The 22,822-nt window shown below is 44.0% G+C and overlaps 1 protein-coding gene across 4 annotated transcripts in view; it reads left to right on the plus strand.

Annotated features, from left to right (window-relative positions):
- The window catches only part of tead1a (TEA domain family member 1a), a 213,227-nt gene that overhangs the window by 72,950 nt on the left and 117,455 nt on the right, over window positions 1-22,822 (plus strand). For 3 of the 4 annotated variants that reach the window (XM_078220877.1, XM_078220879.1, XM_078220878.1), the window contains exon 2: window positions 11,307-11,561. The exons of the other annotated variant lie outside the window; for it this stretch is intronic. In XM_078220877.1, coding sequence (XP_078077003.1) covers window positions 11,414-11,561 — 148 coding nt within the window. In that variant the 5' untranslated portion in view covers window positions 11,307-11,413. The remainder of the gene's footprint in view (window positions 1-11,306; window positions 11,562-22,822) is intronic. 4 annotated transcript variants of the gene reach the window in all.

Genomic DNA, 22,822 nt, shown 5'->3' on the forward strand with positions numbered 1-22,822 from the left:
AAATATTCAGGTTGTTTTGATGAAGGTTTTTAAAAAAGTAATTGGGGGGGGGGTGTCTCCCCTAATAGCCTTTGAGAAGATGGTGGTGGCAGCCGCTGCCTTGAGTACAACTGAGTAGCTGGCTAGGCCATTTCAGAGAGAAAAGTCAACCACATAGGTTAGGCCAGGTAAGGACAGCAAATTTCCTTCCCTAAAACGCGCCAGTGAATCAGATGGGGTTTTACCATCAATCTTGTAGTTTAATGATCACCATTTACTGAGATCACCTCTTTATTCCAGTCTTATTCAATTAACTGAATTCAAATTCCCCAGTTGCCATGGTGGGATTTGAACTCCCGACTGTGGATTGCTAGTCCAGTAACATAACTGCCATGTTGCCATACCCCGAATGTCTTTATAAATTGCATTCCACACTTGCACTCAAAATGCTGTAATTAATTCGGTAGTTGCTACAGGTTTGATTCCAATTGAAACAATGAAGTGTAAATCTCTTAGTGGTGTCGCTGTGTGTAACTCTTTAGTAGGAAGCACTTAGTTTATTTTGTACAGATTTGAAATGGTAAACTCAAACTATTGTGCAGCTGTTACTACAACATTCAGAGTCTGTGAGAAAGTGTGCGGTAAGGAAGAGGAATAAAGGTTTGGATTTAAATGGCATTTTTCACGATTGCTGTATGTCCCAACAGTGAAGGGCACTGTGACGCAGGATAGTTGTGCACATCAAGGTCCCACAAGCAGCAATGAGATAAATGCTGTTTTTTGTGATGTTGATTTGAGGAATAAATATTTAACTCTCGGGCGTCTCTTGGAGCAGTGACGGGTTGGCTGAATTTTACACCCAAGTGAGAGGAAAGGTGGGTGGGGAGGTTCTCAATTTAACACTTCATCTGAAAGCCGGACCCCCTGACAGTGCAGTACTTCCTCGGGACTGCATCGACATTGCCATCCATAATTATGAACTTTTTAAGTGCCAAGATTCGGACCTAAACCTTGGGACGTGCAAGTGGGCACATTACCAACTGGACCATGGCTGAAGAAAGGGTAGATCGGGGGAAACTCGGGCGGATGCAGCCAACTCGTAAAGCATTAATTCACATCAATTCTGGATAAGATCCAAACCATCCACGCCCCTCCCCAAATGTTGCAAATGCACAGATGGGGAAGGGAACGCACACATGTTGCTTTTTAAGTCAGAATTTCATCTCATTGAGGTTTATTCTTCTCCAATATTGAACGTTGAATTGACTCTCGACACAATGAGTTATTTGTTAAGCGCTCTGACTATTCTTCTTTTGCTCCCTCCCTGGTAATTAATTTTATTCTTACCAAATGGACCACAATGCAGTTTCTGTTTTAAGTTGTGAGAGGATTCTGTGCTGTCGAGTAGTAAACTGGATGGGAACATTTTACTAAATGTGTCCCTTCATGAAGTTTTATGATGAAAAACACATTATTTTTCTTGTTATTAACATCAGAGTGCAGCTTGGAGATAAATGGCTGCATTATATTTGCCTCTTGTGCTGAAAGTGATTACTGTTTCCAGCTCTCTCTCTCTCTTTTACTGTGCGGCAGGATTGAGGGAGCATTATCGTGGCTGGAATGGAAGACTTGCGAGGCAGAAATGCACTGTCAGCATTCAAGTTACAAAAAAAAAGAGAAGGAATTTTCTGAAGGGCACTCATTAGTATTCTGCTCTCTTACTTTCAGAGCTTTCCTCTGGCTTTCCTGCGGTCCCTGCCCCCTCCCCCCACCCACTCAACCACCCGCCCGCCTGTCATTTTCAGCCCAGACATTCTAGAACAAGCATATGCTCCCAGATTTCTTTAACAAGCTGCTGCCTGCGATTTGCAGCTTACGATGCATAAAGAGAATTTTCTGCTGGGTGAGAGGGGGAAAGTGAAGTCGGGAGCTCAAATCAGTGGCAGAGTTTTATTTTCTCGCCGGCACACTCTGTTTAATTGTATTCTGAGTGTTTAACCATTTCAGTTGTGCTTTTCGAAATGTTAACTGTTTTGAAAACCTACGTTGGATTCTGGAATTTCTCCTGGCGTTCATTGTGCACATTGTTTCAAATGACCCAGCAATTCTAAGCTCTCGGGACTTGCAACGCTGACCATAGCCTCTCCCCATACAGTCATCTTGCAACGCACTGCAGCTGTTGTACAAGGAACAAAGTACTGGGGGGGGGGGGGGTGCCTAATGTCACAAAATAACAGATGGCCGGGGGTGAATTCAGTGTCCATGTTGCCTCCATCCTCACTCCCCCGTATTCTGCACTTGCACTGTTGGTGAACTTAAAGAAGGTGCCACGCAGACCTTTTGAATATATTTCTGGCCTTATCTTGACAAAGCACTTGGTTTAGGGACTGTGGTAGGACAGTAATTATGTTATTGTTTTTAAAGTTTATTTATCAGTGTCACAAGTAGGCTTACATTAACATTGCAATAAAGTTACTTGAAAAGCCCTGTGATGGCATACACTTGACTTAGATGCATGTAGCTCAAACTCCACTCAGGAGGTTTGACGCCATCCATGACAAAGCAACCCAACCATCACCGTAAACATTCGCTTCCTCCACCACTGGTGCACCATCTGCAAGACGTGTTACAGCAACTGTCCAGGCTTCCTTCAACCAGCACCTTTGAACCTTGACCCCAGCCACCTAGCAGGGTAAGGGCAGCAGGTACATTCGAATGCAAACTACAAAATCAGGTTCACTAATACCCTTTGGGAAGGAAGCCTACTGTCCTTACCTGATCTGGGCGATTGTGAGTGTTCAGACCCACAGCAATGTATTTGACTCTTAACTGCCATTGAAATGGCCCAGCAAACCACTCAGGTTTTTTTTTCAATATGACAGCGCATCACCATCTCAAGGGTAATTAGAGATGGACAATAAATCCTGGTCAGCAATGCCCTATGATTTTTTTGTAATGCTCAGTGGCATAATGGTTAGCACTGTTGCCTCATAGCGCCAGGGACCCGGGTTCAATTTTGGCCTCAGGTGACTGTCTGTGTGGAGTTTGCACATTCTCCCTGTGTTGGTGTGGGTTTCCTCTGGGTGCTCCAGTTTCCTCCTCCAGTCCAAAGATGCGCGGATTAGGTGGATTGGTCATGCTAAATTGCTCCCTAGTGTCAGAGCGATTAGCAAATGAAATACACGGGGTTACGGGGATAGGGCCTGGGTGGGACTGTTGTCGGTGCAGGCTCGATGGGCCAAAAGGCTTCCTCCTGTACTGTAGGAATTCTATGATGCGGTGATACGGTTGACTTAAACCTTCACTGAAGAATGGTACCCAATCCCCCATTAAACATGACACTATGTATCAGAATTTGTTGTAGGTGGGAGCCAGAAACAACACAGTGCCCTCTGCAGAGCATTCTATGCCTTGAGTAATCTGGTAACCCGGAGGCAAAATGTGCTTGGGGGTGAGGGAGTGGGGTCCCCCACTGCTTGGAGAACGGGTAGGAGTCCCGAGTCACTTCTCTCTGGGAGGCCTAATCCTATTTAAATCCAAACAGGCACTTGTGTGAAAAGTATCAGACCTCCCCACTCAATCAAAGCACTGATCGGGCAAGAATTCCCATCCCAGCTAGTGGAGGGAATTCCTTCATTGGGCCCTTCCCACCCTGCACTAAATGCAGGACAGTTGTCCTACCGCTGGGAATGTGACGCGGGCATTCCCAGCTTCCCCACCATCATGCTAGCTCCAGCAGGCCCTGTTAAATTTTATCCTGTGTGCCTCATTAACCAGAGTGCAGAATCAGAAAGTCTAAGTTGAAATGATGAATTGAATGTCAAATAAGGCAAGGGGGTGCAATGGAGTGTGGGGAAGAAAGATTGGATAGATGGGAATTAAGAGGAAAAATAGGGCTGGAAGAGCTTCCAGAGACTTGGGGGGGAACAAGACCATAAAATGAACTGATTAAAGGTGGTGAAGTGGAGAATCATGGAAAGCTGATTTTGATGAATGTAATTAGTTTGTCTCCAATAAAACCTGACTCTGGGTTTGCATTAAATTTAATCACTTTAATTCTGCTGTTTTTTTCATTGACTTTACTCATAGGGTAATAGTCAGTTGGTAATACAGAACCTAAATATTGTTTGAAAAAAAATAGACGTTGTAGAAGTTTTTCATCTTGCATTCACCAGGACAGGCACAAGAATACCAAGTTTTAAAGAGAGCAGCAATTATACTTCATGAGAAAGCTGGTTGGCAAATCGACATCGGTTGAGGTGTCTTGGAGAATGCGCCAGGGATTTATTGCACCCAATGCTTGTGTTTAATTCAAAAAAAGGTGCAATACCTGGACATGTTACTTTTGTCTGCAAAGGGACAGGTTTGTGTTTTTAATTGTATATAGCTTCTAGAAAGCATAACTGATCTTAAATTGGTCGTAGGTGTAATTCTTAACACGCTCTACATTGTTATGCAAGTGGCCAATCGCAAAACCAAATCTAACAGACATTATGTTCTGAATTTTGCAAGCATGGGCTGGTTGAATAAAATCAGTGCTGTACCTATTGCAAACAGTGGAAGGGGTGTGCTGTTTGGTATGATCCATTAGCCTTTGCACCAACACTGAAATTCATAAACCACATTACTCATTTGTGTAGTAGGCAAAATGTCGTCTTGGCTTGATGGCAGCATCCTGTTAGTGGAAAATGCCACTCAAGTTGCTACTGCATAGTAGCGGAATGAAACAGCTAGCTTCACCTGTTGCTCAGATTTTTTGAGATGCCTTGCCCTTCGAGGATAATTTGAGATGGAACTTTTTCAGACTTTTCAGGTCCGAGGTTTTAGGCCCATTCATGAGTGTGCAATATATCGTGAGCAATGATTTGATTGAGGTAGCAACTTCAGTGGGATTTTCCACTAACAGGACGCTGCTGCGAAGCCAACAGATATCTTTCAACCAGTATCAAAAGGGAACACTTTATCTAGTCATTATCACATTGCTGTGTGTAGGACCTTGCAAATTGGCTGCTGAATTTCCTACAGTTCAAAAGTAGTTCATTGGAAGTGAAGCACCCTGGAATGCCCCGAGGTAACGAAAGGCGCTGGTCTTTACATTGTGTACTGAGTGTCATTGGACAGAACTCATTGGAGCGTTGAGGGGGAGGGTGTAGAAAAAGAACTTGATTTGAAAACATAATATCTGAAAAAGTTAACAATATAGTGGGCGGCATGGTGGCACAGTGGTAAGCACTGCTGCTTCACAACTCCAGGGACCTGGGTTCAATTCCCAGCTTGGGTCACTGTCTGTGTGGAGTTTGCACGTTCTCCCTGTGTCTGCATAGGTTTCCTCCGGGTGCTCCGGTTTCTTCCCACAGTCCAAAGACGTGTGGGTTAGGCGCATTGGCCATGCTAAATTGCCCCTTAGTGTCCTGCGATGGGTAGGTTAAAGGGATTAGTGGGGTAAATATGTGGGGTTACAGGGATAGGGTCTAGGTGGGATTGTTGTTGGTGCAGACTCAATGGGCCGAATGGCCTCCTTCTGCACTGTAGAGATTTTATGATTATGATAAGTGAATATCATAAAGTTAATTTAAAAAAAAGGAAAGGTCATGATAAAACAGGCACAGATAAACTGTTTCCTTTGGGCAAGTGGACCAGTAACCAGAAGGTGATAGGTTTAAAATAATTGGTAAAAGATAGGGAGGAACTAAGGTTTTCAGAGTTGTTAAGATCTTTATGTTAAGTTGTTATGATCAGTGGTTAGCACTGTTGCCTCACAGCGCCAGGGACCCAGGTTCAATTCCGGCCTCGGATAACTGACTGTGTGGAGTTTGCACATTCTCCCCGTGTCTGCATGGGTTTCCTCCGGGTGCTCCGGTTCCCCCCCCCCTCAGTCCAAAGATGTGCGGGTTAGGTTGATTGGCCATGCTAAATTGAACCTAGTGTCTGGGGGATTAGCAGGGTAAATATCTGGGTTTACGGGAATAGGGCCTGGGTGGGATTGTGGTCGATGCAGATTCGATGGGCCGGATGGCCTCCTGCACTGTAGGGATTCTATGATCTGGAATGTAGTATCTGAAAAGGTGGAGGAAGCAGATTCCATAGAACTTTGAAAAAGTGAATGGGTGTGTACTTGAAGGGGATTAATTAGTTGTGGGGGGGGGGCAGTGGTGGTGGTGGTAGTAAAACTGTGACTAAATTGAACAGCTGCTTCTGAAAGTCAACACAGGCACAAAGGGCTGAATTCTTTCCTCGTGCTGCAGAATTCTATAATTTTAAGATGTAAGCAGATTGCATCGACTAGAGTTGACTGTAGTTGACCTCAGTTAATATTTATTAAATCCTGTAATTCTATACTCTTGCTGGATTGTACATATGATCTTTAAATAAGTTATCCAGAATTAATATGTGGTGAATCTCAAATGCAATGTGATATTAGCGCAGGGCCACATCTTTCAAAGAATAGCGTGCAACTGTCTTTCTGAATTTAAACCAAGCTAAAAGATATCGTACCCACACTGATATGACAGTGTGACCCAGCCAGTTCTGAGGGTGTGCTCATCTGTCAGTTTCAATGTGGGGCGGCACAGTGGCTAGCACAGCTGCCTCACAGCGCCAGGGACCCAGGTTCGATTCCCGGCTTGGGTCACTGTTCGTGTGGAGTTTGCACAGTCTCCCCGCGTCTGCGTGGGTTTCCTCCGGGTGCTCCAGTTTCCTCCCACACTCCAAAGATGTGCGGTTTAGGAGGATTGGCCATGATAAATTGCCCCTTAGTGTGAGGAGGACTAGCTAGGGTAAATGCATGGGTTTATGGGGATAGGGCCTGGGTGGGATTGTGGTCGGTCCAGACCCGATGGGCCGAATAGCCTCCTTTTGCACAGTAGGGATTCTATGATTCAATGGTGTTATACCTGAGGCAACAACAACCTGCATTTATCTGGCACCCTTGGTGCAGTAAATCTTCCCAAGCAAGGTGCTTCACAGGAGCATGAATAAATAAAATTTGACACCCAGCCACTGGTTTGGTCAAAGAGGTAGGTTTTACAGAAAGCCTTTAAATAAAAGGGAGAGGTGGAGAGACCGAGGTTTAGGAAGGGAATTCCAGAGCTGGTGTAAGTCTGTGAACACAGTGGTGAATGGGACTTGGTGCAAGCTAGGAAGTTGGTAGCAGAATTTTGGATGACAAGTTTATGGAGGGTGGAAGGTGGGAGGTTAGTCAGGAATGTATTGTGATAGCCAATTCTGGAGGTAGATATAACGTACGTAGTATGCCCTACCATGTTTTCAAGATATGTTGCATTGATTAATGACCAACGAGGGTGGCTCGGTGGTTAGCACTGCTGCCTCTCAGCGCCAGAGACACGGGTCCAATTCCAGCCTTGAGTGAATATTTGTGTGGAGTTTGCACGTTCTCCCCTTGTCTGCGTGACTTTCCTCCGGGTGCTCCGGTTTCCTCCCATAGTCTAAAGTTGGGTTGGTCATGCTAAATTGCTGTTTGGTATCCCAAGATGTGTCAGTTAGGGGATTAATGGGGTAAATGTGTGGGGGTTATGGGAATAGGGTGGGGTCGGGCCTAGGTAAGATGTTTTGTCAAGAGGGTCAGTGCAGACTCGATGGGCCGAATGGCATCCTCCTGCACTGTAGGGATTCTGTGATTCCTCTTTTTTTTGAAGTTCATCACACTGCATAGCAAAATGCCACAAAAAAGTAAATGAGATGGAATAAAAGCAGATATCAGTAAAATTGGTCATTAACCTGTCAACTGGTGACTTAGTTGTCTACATGAACTTTAGCAAGGCCTTTTGCATAAGGTTAAATGTCATAGGATCCAGGGTGAGGTATCTAAATGGATACAAAATTGGCTTCTTGACCGAAGCCAGAGGGTGGTTGTAGAGAGTTGTTTTTCAAACTGGAAGTCTGTGACCAGCGGTGTGCCTCGGGGATCAGTGCTGGGCCCACTGTTATTTGTCATTTATATTAATGATTTGGATGAGAAGATAGGGGGCATGGTTAGTAAGTTTGCAGATGACACCAAGATTGGTGGCATAATGGACAGTGAAGAAAGTTATCTCCAATTGCAACGGGATCTTGATCAATTGGGCCAGTGGGCTGACGAATGGCAGATGGAGTTTAATTTAGACAGATGCGAGGTGATGCATTTTGGTAGATTGAACCAGGGCAAGACTTACTCAGTTAATGGTAGGGCATTGGGGAGAGTTCCAGAACAAAAAGATCTAGGGGTACATGTTCATAGCTCCTTGAAAGTGGAGTCACAGGTGGACAGAGTGGTGAAGAAGGCATTCGGCATGCTTGGTTTCATTGGTCAGAACATTGAATACAGGAGTTGGGATGTCTTGTTAAAGTTGTACAAGACATTGGTAAGGCCACACTTGGAATACTGTGTATAGTTCTGGTCACCCTATTATAGAAAGGATACTATTAAACTCGAAAGAGTGCAGAAAAGATTTACTAGGATGCTACTGGGACTTGATGGATTGAGTTATAAGGAGAGGCTCAAGAGGCTGAAACTTTTTTCTCTGGAGCGTAGGAGGCTGAGGGGTGACCTTATAGAGGTCTATAAAATAATGAGGGGCATAGACAAGATAGATAGTCAGTATCTTTTCCCAAAGGTAGGGGATTCTGAAGCTAGAGGGCATAGGTTTAAGGTGAGAAGGGAGAGATACAAAAGTGTCCAGAGGGGCAATTGTTTCACAGAGGGTGGTGAGTGTCTGGAACAAGCTGCCAGAGGTAGTAGTAGAGGCTGGTACAATTTTATCTTTTAAGAAGCATTTAGATAGTTACATGGATACAGTGGGTATAGAGGGATATGGGCCAAATGCGGGCAATTGGGATTAGCTTGGGGGTTTCAAAAAAAAAGGACGGCATGGACAAGTTGGGCTGAAGGGCCTGTTTCCATGCTGTAAACCTCTATGACTCCAAGTTTCATGTTATTGATTAAGGAAGAATATTGCCATGATTGTAACAGTGTACGTTGTTTTTCAACGAAGTGGCATGTAACATTCAAACGAACACAGCTCCAACAATGCTGCGCATCTATAATGCTATACTGAAGTGACAACCTGGATTGTTATCAGTTCCACTGACACCAACTGAGCCAGATTGACACCTATCTTGCTGACTTTGTGGTGAAGAGAATTCAGTAAAACTGCCACACACAATCGTAATCAAGGGGCACAGAAAGTATCCATTCAGCCCATCTTGCTTTTACTAGCTCTCTGAGAGCTTGATTCATTTAGTTATGTTTCCTTGATTCCTCTTTGCATATTGGCAAATATTTATCTGCTTCCTTTTTTTTAAATAGAAACAGTGAAAATTCTTATCTGGCTGGTTATTGAATATGAAAGTGTAATAAGTGGCACGAGTAAAACTGCCTGATTCCACCAGCTTGTTCCTTACAGCTTTAATACTTCTGTGCATTACAATGCAGATACTTCCTAATCCACCAGAGACCCTATTTATGAGTGGAGGGAGCCCTCCACTCACATTGTCTGTATCTTTATGACCTGGTTGGTTGTAGAGATTCACATTCTAATCAGTATTTTGTAACTTGATTTTGTGTCTCTGTATGCCCTGTTTGAGAGCAGATATCCACTCCATCTGACAAAGGAGCAGCGCTCCGAAAGCTAATGGCATTTGCTACCAAATAAACCTGTTGGACTTTAACCTGGTGTTGTTAAAACTCTTACTGTGTTTACCCCAGTACAACACCGGCATCTCCACATCATGGCTAACTCACTGACCGTGCGATCAATTTCTCCCTATTCACCCGAACAAAACCCTTGTACTTTTGTGAACTTCTATCTAATGTCCTCTTAACCTTTGCTGGCAGGAGGGTTTGTAACTAGTGAATGTAGATTTAAGGTAATTTGGCGACACGGTAGCACAGTGGTTAGCACTGCTGCTTCACAGCTCCAGGGACCTGGGTTCGATTCCCGGCTTGGGTAACTGTGTGGAGTTTGCACATTCTCCTCATGTCTGCGTGGGTTTCCTCCGGGTGCTCCGGTTTCCTCCCACAGTCCAAAGGTGTGCGGGTTAGGTTGATTGGCCATGCTAAAATTGCCCCTTCGTGTCCTGGGATGCGTAGATTAGAGGGATTAGCGGGTAAAATATGTAGGGATATGGGGGTAGGGCCTGGGTGGGATTGTGGTCGGTGCAGACTCAATGGGCCGAATGGCCTCTTTCTGTACTGTAGGATTTCTAAGTTTCTACGGTGAAAGGACCAGAGGGAAATTTTTGCACTGTAATTATGGTGACTTGGAATGAATGCTCTGTCTGCAAGAGTGGTGGAAGCAGATTGAATAGCAATGTTTAAAAGAGAATTGACTAATTGAATATTTGAAGAGGGAAACCTTGTGGGATAATGAGGAAAGAACAGGAGAACGGGTGCAACTGGATAGCTGTTTTAAAGAGGCAGCATCGGTAGGGTGCACCGAATGACGACCTCCTGTGCTGCGTGGTGCTCTGGTCTCTTATGATGTCTGCCACCAGGAGGGCTCACCAATTTTAATGAATCCCTTCTCCTTCATGTAAGTGTTTAAATGGGGCAGAGGGACCTTTTGGATAGAGTCACACAAGTCACCAGCAGTGATGACACAGCTTAAAAACTATTGAAAAAAAACAAAGCGCCAAATTTCATTTCAAGAGGGTAGAATTAACAGCAAAGTAGGCCTTGGAGAGGCCAGACTTGGAGTACTGTGTACATTGTTGGCCTCCATATTGTAAAGAGAATAGAGAGGGTGCAAAATGGATCTACTGGAATGATACCAGACTGAAGGAGCTGTGGTTCTTTTCTCTCGTGAGGGAGTGGCTTGATGATGTCTTCAAGATTATGAAAGGGTTCAACAGGGTAGACTTAGAGAAGATATTTCAACTTACGGGGGAAATGAGAATTAAGGGCCACCAATAGAAGGTAAACACTAATGAATCCAATAAGGAATTGAGGAACCATCTTTACCAGGAGATGGTGGTAATGTGGAACTTGCTATCATAGGGAGTGGTTGAGGTGAATAACATGGATAATGGATACATCTTTGGCGAAATGGGATAATCCAAACACACAAACTAGAAAGGAATAGAAGGATATGCTGACAGGGTGAGGTGCAGAAGGCTGGGAGAAGGCCTTGTGTGCAGCACAAACAGCAGCACACAACAGTTGGGATGAATAGCCTGTTTCTGTGCTGTAAATTCTATGTACCCTTCCGAAAGCAAAATCATGAAGTTGTGTAGTCAAGCTTGCAAATGTTGTGTATTTATTTACAGTGAGAAACTTGACTTGGAGGGAAATGCATTTGTTTTAAAAAAAATAATTGTTTTTGTCTCTCCAGATTTTCTCCTGGTTGGGCTCCAGGCTTAAGGCTTGGAGAAATTCACCAGCGCCATAGATTCCAACAATTGGAGCGGCAGCGAAAGCCCTGCCGAAAACCTGGAGAGGATGACGGATTCTGCTGATAAGCCGATGGACAATGACGCGGAAGGTGTCTGGAGCCCTGACATAGAGCAGAGCTTCCAAGAAGCCCTGGCCATCTACCCACCGTGTGGGAGGAGGAAAATCATTCTCTCCGATGAAGGCAAAATGTATGGTGAGTCACCAGGATTTCAGCGAAAGAGGATGCTATTGGGAGCAGATGATTTGATGGCTGCTACCAGCTGTGCTCCTCTCTGCCTCCCCTCTCTCTTTCTCGCTCTTTTTCTCCTCCCCACTCTCCCCTCTCCTCCCCCAACCTAACCCCAAATGACTCCCTACATAGTTTTCAGATGAAGTAATGGAAACTAGGAGGGTTTTTTTTTAACGCATGGTGTTCTGCATCCCTTTGCAAGTCCTAATGACAGCAGTTTGCTACTGTGCAGCTGTCATTCTGAGTGAATTGCATTTGAGAAAAAAAACGAATATTGTGCTCTTGAAGCAAGCCTTGCAGCTGCTGTGAGGGATAGCGCCAGAGCCAGAGAAGAGAGAGAGAAAAACAGTTGAGGGGAAAGGTGACTGGGTTAAGTAGCTTGACAATATTACAAGAGAAGTTTAAAGAGAAGGCCATCTGAAAATATTTAGTTTAGGAATAACATTTGAAATTTATTCAATGCTGCTAATTCCTGTAAAGATAATGTTTTTTCTAAGTGGAGAGGCAATTGATGCAGTGTCGTACTAATCGGTTGAAGTTATGTCTGGTGTTGCGTTTCAGATGGGCCTACTTCTGATAAAATACCGAGGAAAAAATTGTTTGCAATATTAGGGGAGTGGGTAAGCAGATTCCAGATAATTGGAAAATGAATCAGAAAGGGGTTAATTTTTTTTTGGCAGTGAAATGAATCTGATATAATTGATTCAGTGGTAACTTTCAAAAGAGAATTGGATAAATACTTGAAAAGGAGAATGGGGACAGAACAAGGAAAATGGAACTAATTGGCTAGCTCTTTGAAGAGCCTGCACAGGCACATTGGGCTGAATGGCCCTTTTTTGTCCTGTATAATTCTGCATAGAAATGTTGCAAAGTGCTTGATGTAGATCACATTTCATTGCACAATTTCTGTTGTTATGGTGAACAGGTTAGTAAAAAGTTTGTTTATTAGTGTCACAAGTAAGGCTTACATTAACACTGCAATGAAGTTACTGTGAAAATCCCCTAGTGGCCACACTTCGGCGCCTGTTCGGGTCAATGCACCTAACCAGCACATCTTTCACACTATGGAGGAAACCGGAGCACCCGGAAGAAACCCATGCAGACATGGGAGAACGTGCAAAGTCCACACGCAGTGACCCAAGCTGGGAATCGAACCCGGGTGCCTGACGCTGTGAGGCAGCAGTGCTAACCACTGTGCCGCCCCGATTAAAGCAATCATACACAGCTAAGTTCCCATAAGCAGCCACAAGGCGAATGACCATTTGGTGTTCTTGCCGGCGTTGATTGTGGCAATATGTCGGCAGGACACTGGGAGTTCTCTTTATAGCATTGCGGAGAGATCCACAACCGCATAAGAGATGGGGAGGTCCTTAATTTAACATTTCACCACTGACCCCTCCCTCAGCATTGCACAGAACTGATAGACTAGATTGCCTGCTCAAGCCCCTTGAATACTGTCAGCTCCAACTACACACAAGTTACATAAGATCATTAAAAAAAGGATTCTGAGTTTGTTTCCATTGACTTGTGTTGTGCTAAATATCTGGTGATATGTGTTTGGTTATGTGAATCATTGAACCAATGTTTTTCACTTCACTGTGACCCAAGGGATTTTTGCTAACTGTGGTTTTATTTGCTTTGCTTTTTGGTTTAAAATGCTTCCCTGGTACCCATTCCATTTGTCATTCCCATAATATTCTGAAGGTCTAGAATGTATTATCAGACAGTCCAGCCATTCCTCGACAAACCACACCATGGCCTCACCCCTCTCTGTCTCTATAATCTCCTCCTGTCCTCCAACCTTCAGATTTCTGCACTGCTTTAATTATGACCTCTTGATCAGCCCCAATTTAGTAACTCCTTGAAGCTCTAGAATTTCCTCCCTAATCCATGTACCTCACTCTCCTGATTTAAGATGATCCTTAATCCACGTTTGATCAAGCTTCCCGTCTTAATATGTCTGTGCACCTCGATGTCAGTCTTCATCCGACATCACTATACTCATGTGAAGCACCTTGGAGCATTTTGCACATAGAATGTACAGCTTAGAGGTAATTTGGCCCAACCGGTCTGTGCCATGTTTATACTCCACATGAATCTCCTCCCATTCTATCTACCCCACTTCAGCCTTTCAATATATCTTTCGATTCCTTCTTCTCTAATTTCCTTTTGAAAACATCTCAGCAATTTGTCTTTCCACATTTTTTTTACTAATCTGTGATTGGGTTTTCACCCTATATCCTCCTTGGATTTATTGGTGACTATCTTGTTTAAGAAAGTAAAGAGAGTTTGATAGAACCGCTTTATATCTCCAAGTACCAGCTCGCATTTTCCTTCCATTGAAGAAAAACTTCAAATTTGCTGCAGCACCACTTTCATCAGGTGACACTAAGTTGGAACAATACTTGAAAGGATGAGCATGCCAACACTGCAGCCAGAGCTGGTGAGAGGGGTTAATTTTCATTACACAAGACCACAGGGAGCAATGAGGGAATTACAGAGAGCTCTTGAAATGGATCCCACTGCAGATTTTGTTGTGATGACTATTTTCTATTGTCTCTTGTCCCAGTGGAAAAAGTTACCAAACTGAAGTGGGAATGGGATAGTTACTGAGGGACTGCTGCACTTTTGGAGATACTTTCTCCACATGAGACAAATAACAAAGAAACAGCACAGGAACAGGTCCTTCGGCCCTCCAAGCCTGCACCGACCATGTTGCCCATCTGAACTAAACCCTCTGCCCTTCCAGGGACCATATCCCTCCATTCCCAACCTATTCATGCATTTGTCAAGATGCCCCTTAAAAGTCACTATCATATCTGCTTCCTCTACCTCCCCCCAGCGGCGGGTTCCAGGCACCCACCATCCTCTGTGTAAGACGTTAACCAAAGTCCTATTTGGTCCCTCATATACTATTTCAATAAAGAGCAGGGCGAGTTCTCTTCAACATTTATGTCAACATTTATCTCTCAATCAACATCAATTTTAAAAAAATATTACCTGGTTCTTTTCACGTTATTGTCTGCCGGAGCTCCATGAGTGCCAATGGGCTGTTGAGCCTCCTATATTACAACAGTGACTGCACTTCAAAAGTACTTCATTGGCTGTAAAGCAGTTTGCAATGCCTTGATGCTAGGTGCAATAGAAACGCAAAAGCCTTTTCTCTAAGGATAGCAGAGTTACCCAGTTTTAGTGTTCAGTCTATAGAGTGTGAAATCATTGCTGTCAGGCTTGGCTTTTGCGAGTCTGTGCTGTTATTTCGGACAAGATATTGCTACATGCTTTGTCTCCATGACCCCAAGTTACCTGTAGTGCTATGACATTGAACACCTTCTTCAACAAAGGTGTTGACTGTGGGTTAGTGTAACCCACCCACTGGGTGTTTGAATTCGTGTGTGTATTGACAGTGTTCTCATTAGTGCTCCGTTTTAAAGGCATCTGAAACATAGGAACACAAGGAGGTCATTCGATCCTGTGAGTCCATTCTGCTATCTAATTGGATCATGGTTGTTCTGCACCTTAACTCACTCTGGTTCTATAACTCGTATTACCCTTGCCTAACACAAATCTCAGTGAGGGAATTTTCAATTGACTCTCAACCTTAACGTCTTTTTGAAGGTGAGGTTTCCACATTTCCACTATTATTTGTGTGCGGGGGAAAAAAGTCATCTTGATATCATCCTTGAATGACATAGCTCTAATTTTTAAGTTCATGTCCCTCTTTTCTGGGTTTTCCCATTAGGGGAAATAGTTTATTTTTCTATATGATCATAAAATTGGCTGTTAATTTGCACACCAAGATCTCAAACACAGCATTTGGATAATCAACTAGATCATTTACAGGATCATGGCCTCCCTACAGTGCATTTGGCCCATTTGAACCTGCACAGACAACAATCCCACCCAGATCCTATCCCCATAACCCCATGTATTTTACCCTGTTGGTCCTCCTGACACTAATGGTCAATTTAGCATGGCCAATCTCCACCTAACCTGCACATCTTTGGAGTATTGGAGGAAACTGGAGCACCTGGAGGAAACCCAGGCAGACATGGGGAGAGCGTACAAACTTCACACAGGCAATCACCCATGGCTGGAACTAAACCTGGGTCCCTGGAGCTGTGAGGCAGCAGTGCTAACCACTGTGCCAACGTGCCGATTGTGATGGATAAATATTGGTCCCAGGCATTGGAGAGATTGCCCCTGTTCCTTTCTGAAATAGTGGCTGGGAATCTTTTACACTTACCTGGGAGAGTGGACAGCACCTCGATTTAATATGTCACTCTGACAGTGTCGCAATGCCTTGGTACTGCACTGCAAGCGTCAGCTGGGATTATATGCGCCATTCTCTGGGATGGGGCTGGAACCCACTACCTCCTGAATCGGATGCAATGTACCCCTCCTCCCCACTCCTTGGAACTTCCTCTCTAAAACATTCTGAAATGATGAACTCTTGACCTGGAATGTTAACTCTGTTCCTCTCTCCACAGATGCTGCCAGGCCTGCTGAATATTTCCAGCATATTCTGTTAGCATTACTTATTAGCGTTCACTGTTTAAACAAATCCAAATACTGATTGTGATCTGGACTTTTGTGCTCCTGGGCGCTTGCAGTTCAATCTCATGAATCGCAGCTAAGGATGGGGATTGCAGTTGCAAGCTGCCATTACTCTTGCATGCCTATTAGTATCTCGCTGACTTCCTTGTAGTGTGTACAAGTTTTTTGATACATTGCTAAGCACAAGTGTAGCGGCTCTGTACAGTATCGAGCAACTATAATCTGACAAGTGTTTAAACCTGCAACATGTAACTGCCCTTTTATTTGGTTCTGAAGTCTGTTTTGTGTATTACTTGATCCTGGCTCCTGCTCAGTCTCACCAGCAGGTATCCATTGAACTCAGCTTGCTATTCCACCCCCTCACTGTCAATGACAGTTTTACATTACCCCAGTCAGTCCTTCATCTGCATGTCTACTAAATCTATCCTGTAATTGCTCCTCTTTTCTCTCCCTTTCACTTTCTCGTGACTCTCTCTCACTTTATTCTTTCCCTCTTTTTCTCTCACCCCTTTTATCTTTCTTTTTCCCTTTCTTTCCCCTTAGAACCATAGAGCTCCTACAGTGCAGAAGGAGGCCATTTGGCTCATCAAGTCTGCACCCATGCGCCAAAGAGCATCTTTACCCAGGCTTCCCCCCCCCCCCCCCCTTTCCCTGTAAGCCCAAGCATTTAGAAACATAGAAGATAAGAGCAGGAGGAGGCCATTGGGCCCTTCGAGCCTGCTCCGCCATTCATCACGATCATGGCTGATCGTCCAACTCAGTAGCCTAATCCTGTTTTCTCCCCATAACATTTGGTCCCGTTTGCCCCAAGTGCTATATCTAGCCGCCTCTTGAATACATTCAGTGTTATAGAAACATGGCTAATCCACCTAACCTGCACATCTTTGGACTGTGGGAGGAAATTGGAGCACCCAGAGGAAACCCCTGCAGACACGGGGAACATGCAAACTCCTCTTGAACTATCTTCAAGGTAATCTTGTCCATGAAACCTAGCTTTTGTGCCCCTGATCCCCTCTCAAGTCCTTCCTTTTTTAGCTCCAGTGCAACTATCAGTGTAATTGCTTCCCTTATCTCTCTTAAAAATCGTCATCTGGTGAACATCTGGTTGACAATTTAACAACTAACGGGGGAGGAAGCTCCACAAATATCCCCATTCTTACTGACGGCGGAGCCCAGACAGGTGCAAGTGACCAGGCTGAAGCATTCGCAACCACCTTCAGCCAGAAGTGCTGAGTGGATGATCCATCTCCACCTGCGCCTGAGGTTCCCAACATTTTAGATGCCACTCCTCAGCCAGTTTGATTCTCTCCACCTGATATCAAGATAGCTGAAAGGCACAGGATATAGCAAAAGCCGTAGGCTTTGATTAACATCCCAGCTGTGGACTTCGTCAAGACTTGTTCTCCAGAACTCGCAGTGCCCTTAGCTGAGCTGTTCCAGTAAAGCTACAACATTGGCAACTACTTGATGTGCAAAATTTACCCCTTGAATGGAAAATAATTATTAAATTGGAAGGAACTTCAGTTATATTGAGACCAGAGAAGCCAGGTTGTTCTCCTTAAAGCAGAGAAGGTTATGAGGGAGAATTGATAGATGTATTCAAAATTGAGAGGTTTTGATAGAGTAAAAAATGGAGAAAATTCCCAGTGGCAGGGGTCGATAACTAGAGAACATGGATTTAAGATGTTTTGCAAAGAATCGTGCAACATGAGGAGAACCATTTTTCATGCAGTGAGTTGCGATTTGGATGCACTGTCTGAAAGGATGAGAAAACTGATACAACAGTAACTTTCAAAAGGGAATGGAATAAATATTCACTTTTGCTGGGCCATGGGGAAAGAGCAGGGGGACTGGGACTCATTGGATAGTTCTATTAAGGGCCTAGCATAGGCACCATGGATCAAATATCCTCTTCCCATACAGTATGATTCCAGATTCTAGCACTTGACTCCTCTGTCCCTGCAAACTACCACCCCATCTCCAATCTGCCTTTTCTCACCAGAGTTCTGAAACATGTTACCGGCTCCTGTTTCTGCCCATCTTTTAGGCAAATCTATTTTAACCCATCTGGTCGGGTTTGGCAAATGTAAGGTTGAAGTAAAGATCAGCCATGATGAAATGTGCGATTTACTGGGAGAGCTCGGTCCCATGTTTCTATGCTGTGGACTTTGAAAAGATTATAATTTTATGGCATTAGTTTTTGAGAGCTTCAATTAAGTATGCGGGGAAAAAAACAATTATCTTGCAGATTCTGAGATCACAACAGTGGTCCAAACACACGTGCCCTGCCTCACCTTAACCACAGTAAGAAGTTTAACAACACCAGGTTAAAGTCCAACAGGTTTATTTGGTAGCAAAAGCCACACAAGCTTTCGGAGCCTTAAGCCCCTTCTTCAGGTGAGTGGGAATTCTGTTCACAAACAGGGCATATAAAGACACAAACTCAATTTACATGAATAATGGTTGGAATGCGAATAATTCCAGCGAATCAAGTCTTTAAGATACAAACAATGTGAGTGGAGAGAGCATCAAGACAGGCTAAAGAGATGTGTATTGTCTCCAGACAGGACAGCCAGTGAGACTCTGCAGGTCCAGGCAAGCTGTGGGGATTACAAATAGTGTGACATGAACCCAATATCCCGGTTGAGGCCGTCCTCATGTGTGCGGAACTTGGCTATCAGTTTCTGCTCAGCGACTCTGCGCCACCGTGTGTCGTGAAGGCCGCCTTGGAGAACGCTTACCTGAATATCAGAGGCCGAATGCCCGTGACCGCTGAAGTGCTCCCCAACAGGAAGAGAACAGTCTTGCCTGGTGATTGTCGAGCGGTGTTCATTCATCCGTTGTCGCAGCGTCTGCATGGTTTACCCAATGTACCATGCCTCGGGACATCCCGGGAAGTATTCGCATTCCAACCATTATTCATGTAAATTGTGTTTGTGTCTTTATATGCCCTGTTTGTGAACAGAATTGCCACTCACCTGAAGAAGGGGCTTAAGGCTCCGAAAGCTTGTGTGGCTTTTGCTACCAAATAAACCTGTTGGACTTTAACCTGGTGTTGTTAAACTTCTTACTGTGTTTACCCCAGTCCATCGCCGGCATCTCCACATCACCTTAACCAGACAGACTGAACCCTCGAGTCTGTTTACACTGCACACTACCTGAATCAGAAAATATGTTGGCTGGTGTCGCGTTACCTGCAGAAGGCATGTGCGAACATGCAAGGTGGAATTGGGCATTGGTGACTAGAGGCAATCTGTTTCCACCTGCCAGGTTCAAATCTTTCTAAACCAGTTTTTAACGGCAGTCGTTGATGGACATTTTTGTTAAAATTGCTGCTTTAAAATTGGTAGTTTCTCCAAAGATTTACATGCTGTGTAACCAATTCCACCCATCTGCTGTGCAGTGGGTTTGAAGCTTGATATTAAATGTGTGGCATTTTGAGAACAGATGAGTGTCTAATTTTCCGAAAAAAGTGAACCATTGAGAAGCATTTCTAATTGAATGAAGAAAAATATACAAAATTGCAAATTCATATTCATTCACTGCTACACTGTTATATTCACTCAAAGGCAATGCTTTAATACTTGATTACCTGTAAAGGCTCGCATTCCAACCATTATCTTGTAAATTGAGTTTGTGTCTTTATATGCCCTGTTTGTGAACACAAGTCCTCACTCACCTGAAGAAGGTGATGTAGGCATGCACACTTGTTCCCATAAATACACAATCACTCGCACATGTGTTTAGGCACATTCTCTTTCCAACAATCTGAAGTCCCTATCTGCTTCAAGAAGATGACCATCATCTCGGTACCTAAGAAAAACCAAGCAGCATGCTTAATGACTATCGGCCGGAGGCTCTGACATCCATCATTATGAAGTGCTTTGAAAGGCTCGTCATGGCACGAATCAATTCCAGCCTCCCGGGCTACCTGGATCCATTAGTTTGCCGACCGCTGCAACAGGTTCACAGCAGATGCCATCTCCCTGGCCGTGCACTCAACTCTGGAACACTTAGATAACAACGACACCTATGTCAGATTCCTATTTATTGACTGCAGCTCAGCCTTCAACACCATTATTCCTACGAAACTCAACTCCAAACTCTGTGGCCTGGGCCTCGGCACCTCCCTCTGCGACTGGATCCTGAACTTCCTAATTCACAGACCACAATCAGTAAGGATAGGCAACAACACCACCTCCATGATCATCCTCAACACTGGGACCCCACAAGGCTGTGTTCTCAGCCCCCTAATACACTCCTTATACACCTATGACTGTATGGCCAAATTCCCCTCCAATTCGATTTTCAAGTTTGCAAACGACACCACTGTAGTGGGTCAGGTCTCAAACAATGACGAGACAGAGTACAGGAATGAGATTGAGAATCTGGTGAAGCGGTGTGGCAACAATAATGTCTCCCTCAATGTCAACAAAACGAAGGAGATTGTCATCGATTTCAGGAAGCGTAAAGGAGAACATGCCTCTGTCTACATCAACGGGGATGAAGTAGAAAGGGTAGAGAACTTCAAGTTTTTAGGTGTCCAGATCACCAACAACCTGAGCTCGTTTCCCCCTTGCCGACACTATCGTTAAGAAAGCCCACCAACGCCTCTACTTTCTCAGACAACAAAGGAAATTTGGCATGTCAGCTATGACTTTCACCACCTTTTATAGATGCACCACAGAAAGCATTCTTTCTGGTTGTATCATAGCTTGGAATGGCTCTTGCCCTGCCCAAGACCGCAAGGAACTACAAAAGGTCGTGAATGTAGCCCAATCCATTACGCAAACCAGCCTCCCATCCATTGGCTCTGTCTACACATCCTGCTGCCTCGGCAAAGCAGCCAGCATAATTAAGGACCCCACACACCACGGGCATTCTCTCTTCCACCTTCTTCCGTCGGGGGAAAGGCACAAAAGTCTGAGGTCACGTACCAACCAACTCAAGAACAGCTTCTTCCCTGCTGCTGTCAGACTTTTGAATGGACTTACTTTGCATTTAAGTTGATCTTTCTCTACACCCTAACTATGACTGTAACACTAAATTCTCCACTCTCTCATTTACTTCTCTATGAGCGGTATGCTTTGTATAGTGCGCAAGAAACAATGTTTTTCACTGTTAATACATGTGACAATAATAAATCAAATCAAATATTCACATGCACACATTTTCATACTCTTGCACATGCACACACTCATGTTCTCACTCAGTATTGCACTTGCACACCATTACCCTGACACTTAACTCATGCTCTTGCATGCATACATTCTCAACCTTTCTTTCATTTGCTTTTGTGCAATTGGGTTCTCGCACAGCTTCTCGCTCACGTGCGCACACATTGTCGCCCATTTCTTGCATACTCCCACGCACATCTTCTCGGGCTCACTCTGCACATTCTCATGTATCTTGCTTTCATGAGCGCCCTCCTTTATGCATGTTTGTGCGCATTCTTGTGCTCACTCTTGTTGTGCAAGGATCCGCACGAACGTGTAATTACCTGTGGTGAGTCCAAAGTATGTGAGATGGAAAACATGATGCAGGTAATGAGTGTAAAATTTGCAGGAAATGTACATTTATCCAAAATTTGAATAATGTGTGGAGCAATAGCTAGCATTCTTCTGAACTTTACAAGTTAACAAGCTGTGAGAAATGTAGCTACTTAGTGTGATCATTACTTTGGCTCAAGCCCAAATTTTAATTTATTCTTCCCAGTGCCCAGGGAATATGACTAATGATTTGGATTCCTTTCTCTCAGTATTAATTAAGTAGACTTTTCTCAAAACAACATTGGCAAAGTGGGAAGATTATTTTTTTTTAAAAATAGCTTTATATCAGTAAAAATTAAAATTATGCTTGTGTTTTTGTAAAATGTTTGATTTTAAGCTGGTTCATTCTTGGATAAACCTTTCCTTTTATAAAGAAATTAATTCTGCAGCCCTGGCCACAGTAGTAATTGGGAATTGGTAAAAGAATTTGCATTTATGTAGAGTTTAATGTTCCTTGCATGGGACATCGCAAAATGCTTCATATTCCATAAATTACTTCTAAGAAGTGCGGTAAGCTTTTATGCTGATGAATGCAGCCACTGTTATTGTGCACAGCAAGAATGGATTGATGAATTTATTAGACTTTTGTTGATATCTCCCCCCCCCCCCCCCCCCCCCCCCCCAAGTGGAGGGAGGAATTTTGGCCTGGACACCAGCGGAACTCTGTTCTTTGAACGCTGCCTTGGAATTGCTAATGTCCACATTTTGGTTCAGGTAGATAGGGCTAAAGTTAAGAGAAAGAACTTGTATGTGCATGATGATCTTCATCTCAGGACATCCCAAAGTGCTTCTTAGTCATTGAAGTACTTTTGAAAGTGCAGTCATTAATGTAATCAAGGAAGGCTCGTGATGAAATAAATGACCAAATTATAGTGATGCTGACTCGGACACATTTTTGAGAAGGACACTCTTCGAATCGTGGCTGAGAGATCACTTGGTTCCACTTGTAATGGGGATGAGTGGGGCTTTGATTTAACCTGTGACCGTGTGACCTGAAAGGTCAGAGAGCTATTTCTGTTCAAAGCACCGTACAACTATTCAATCAATAGTTGTAACAAAGCAATGGAGATAAATGCCACGTTCCATCTGAGATTTAAAAACAACATGGGCAGTTTGCTC

This window comes from Mustelus asterias, chromosome 9, assembly GCF_964213995.1.
Source record: "Mustelus asterias chromosome 9, sMusAst1.hap1.1, whole genome shotgun sequence".
NCBI classification, from domain to species: Eukaryota; Metazoa; Chordata; class Chondrichthyes; order Carcharhiniformes; family Triakidae; genus Mustelus; species Mustelus asterias.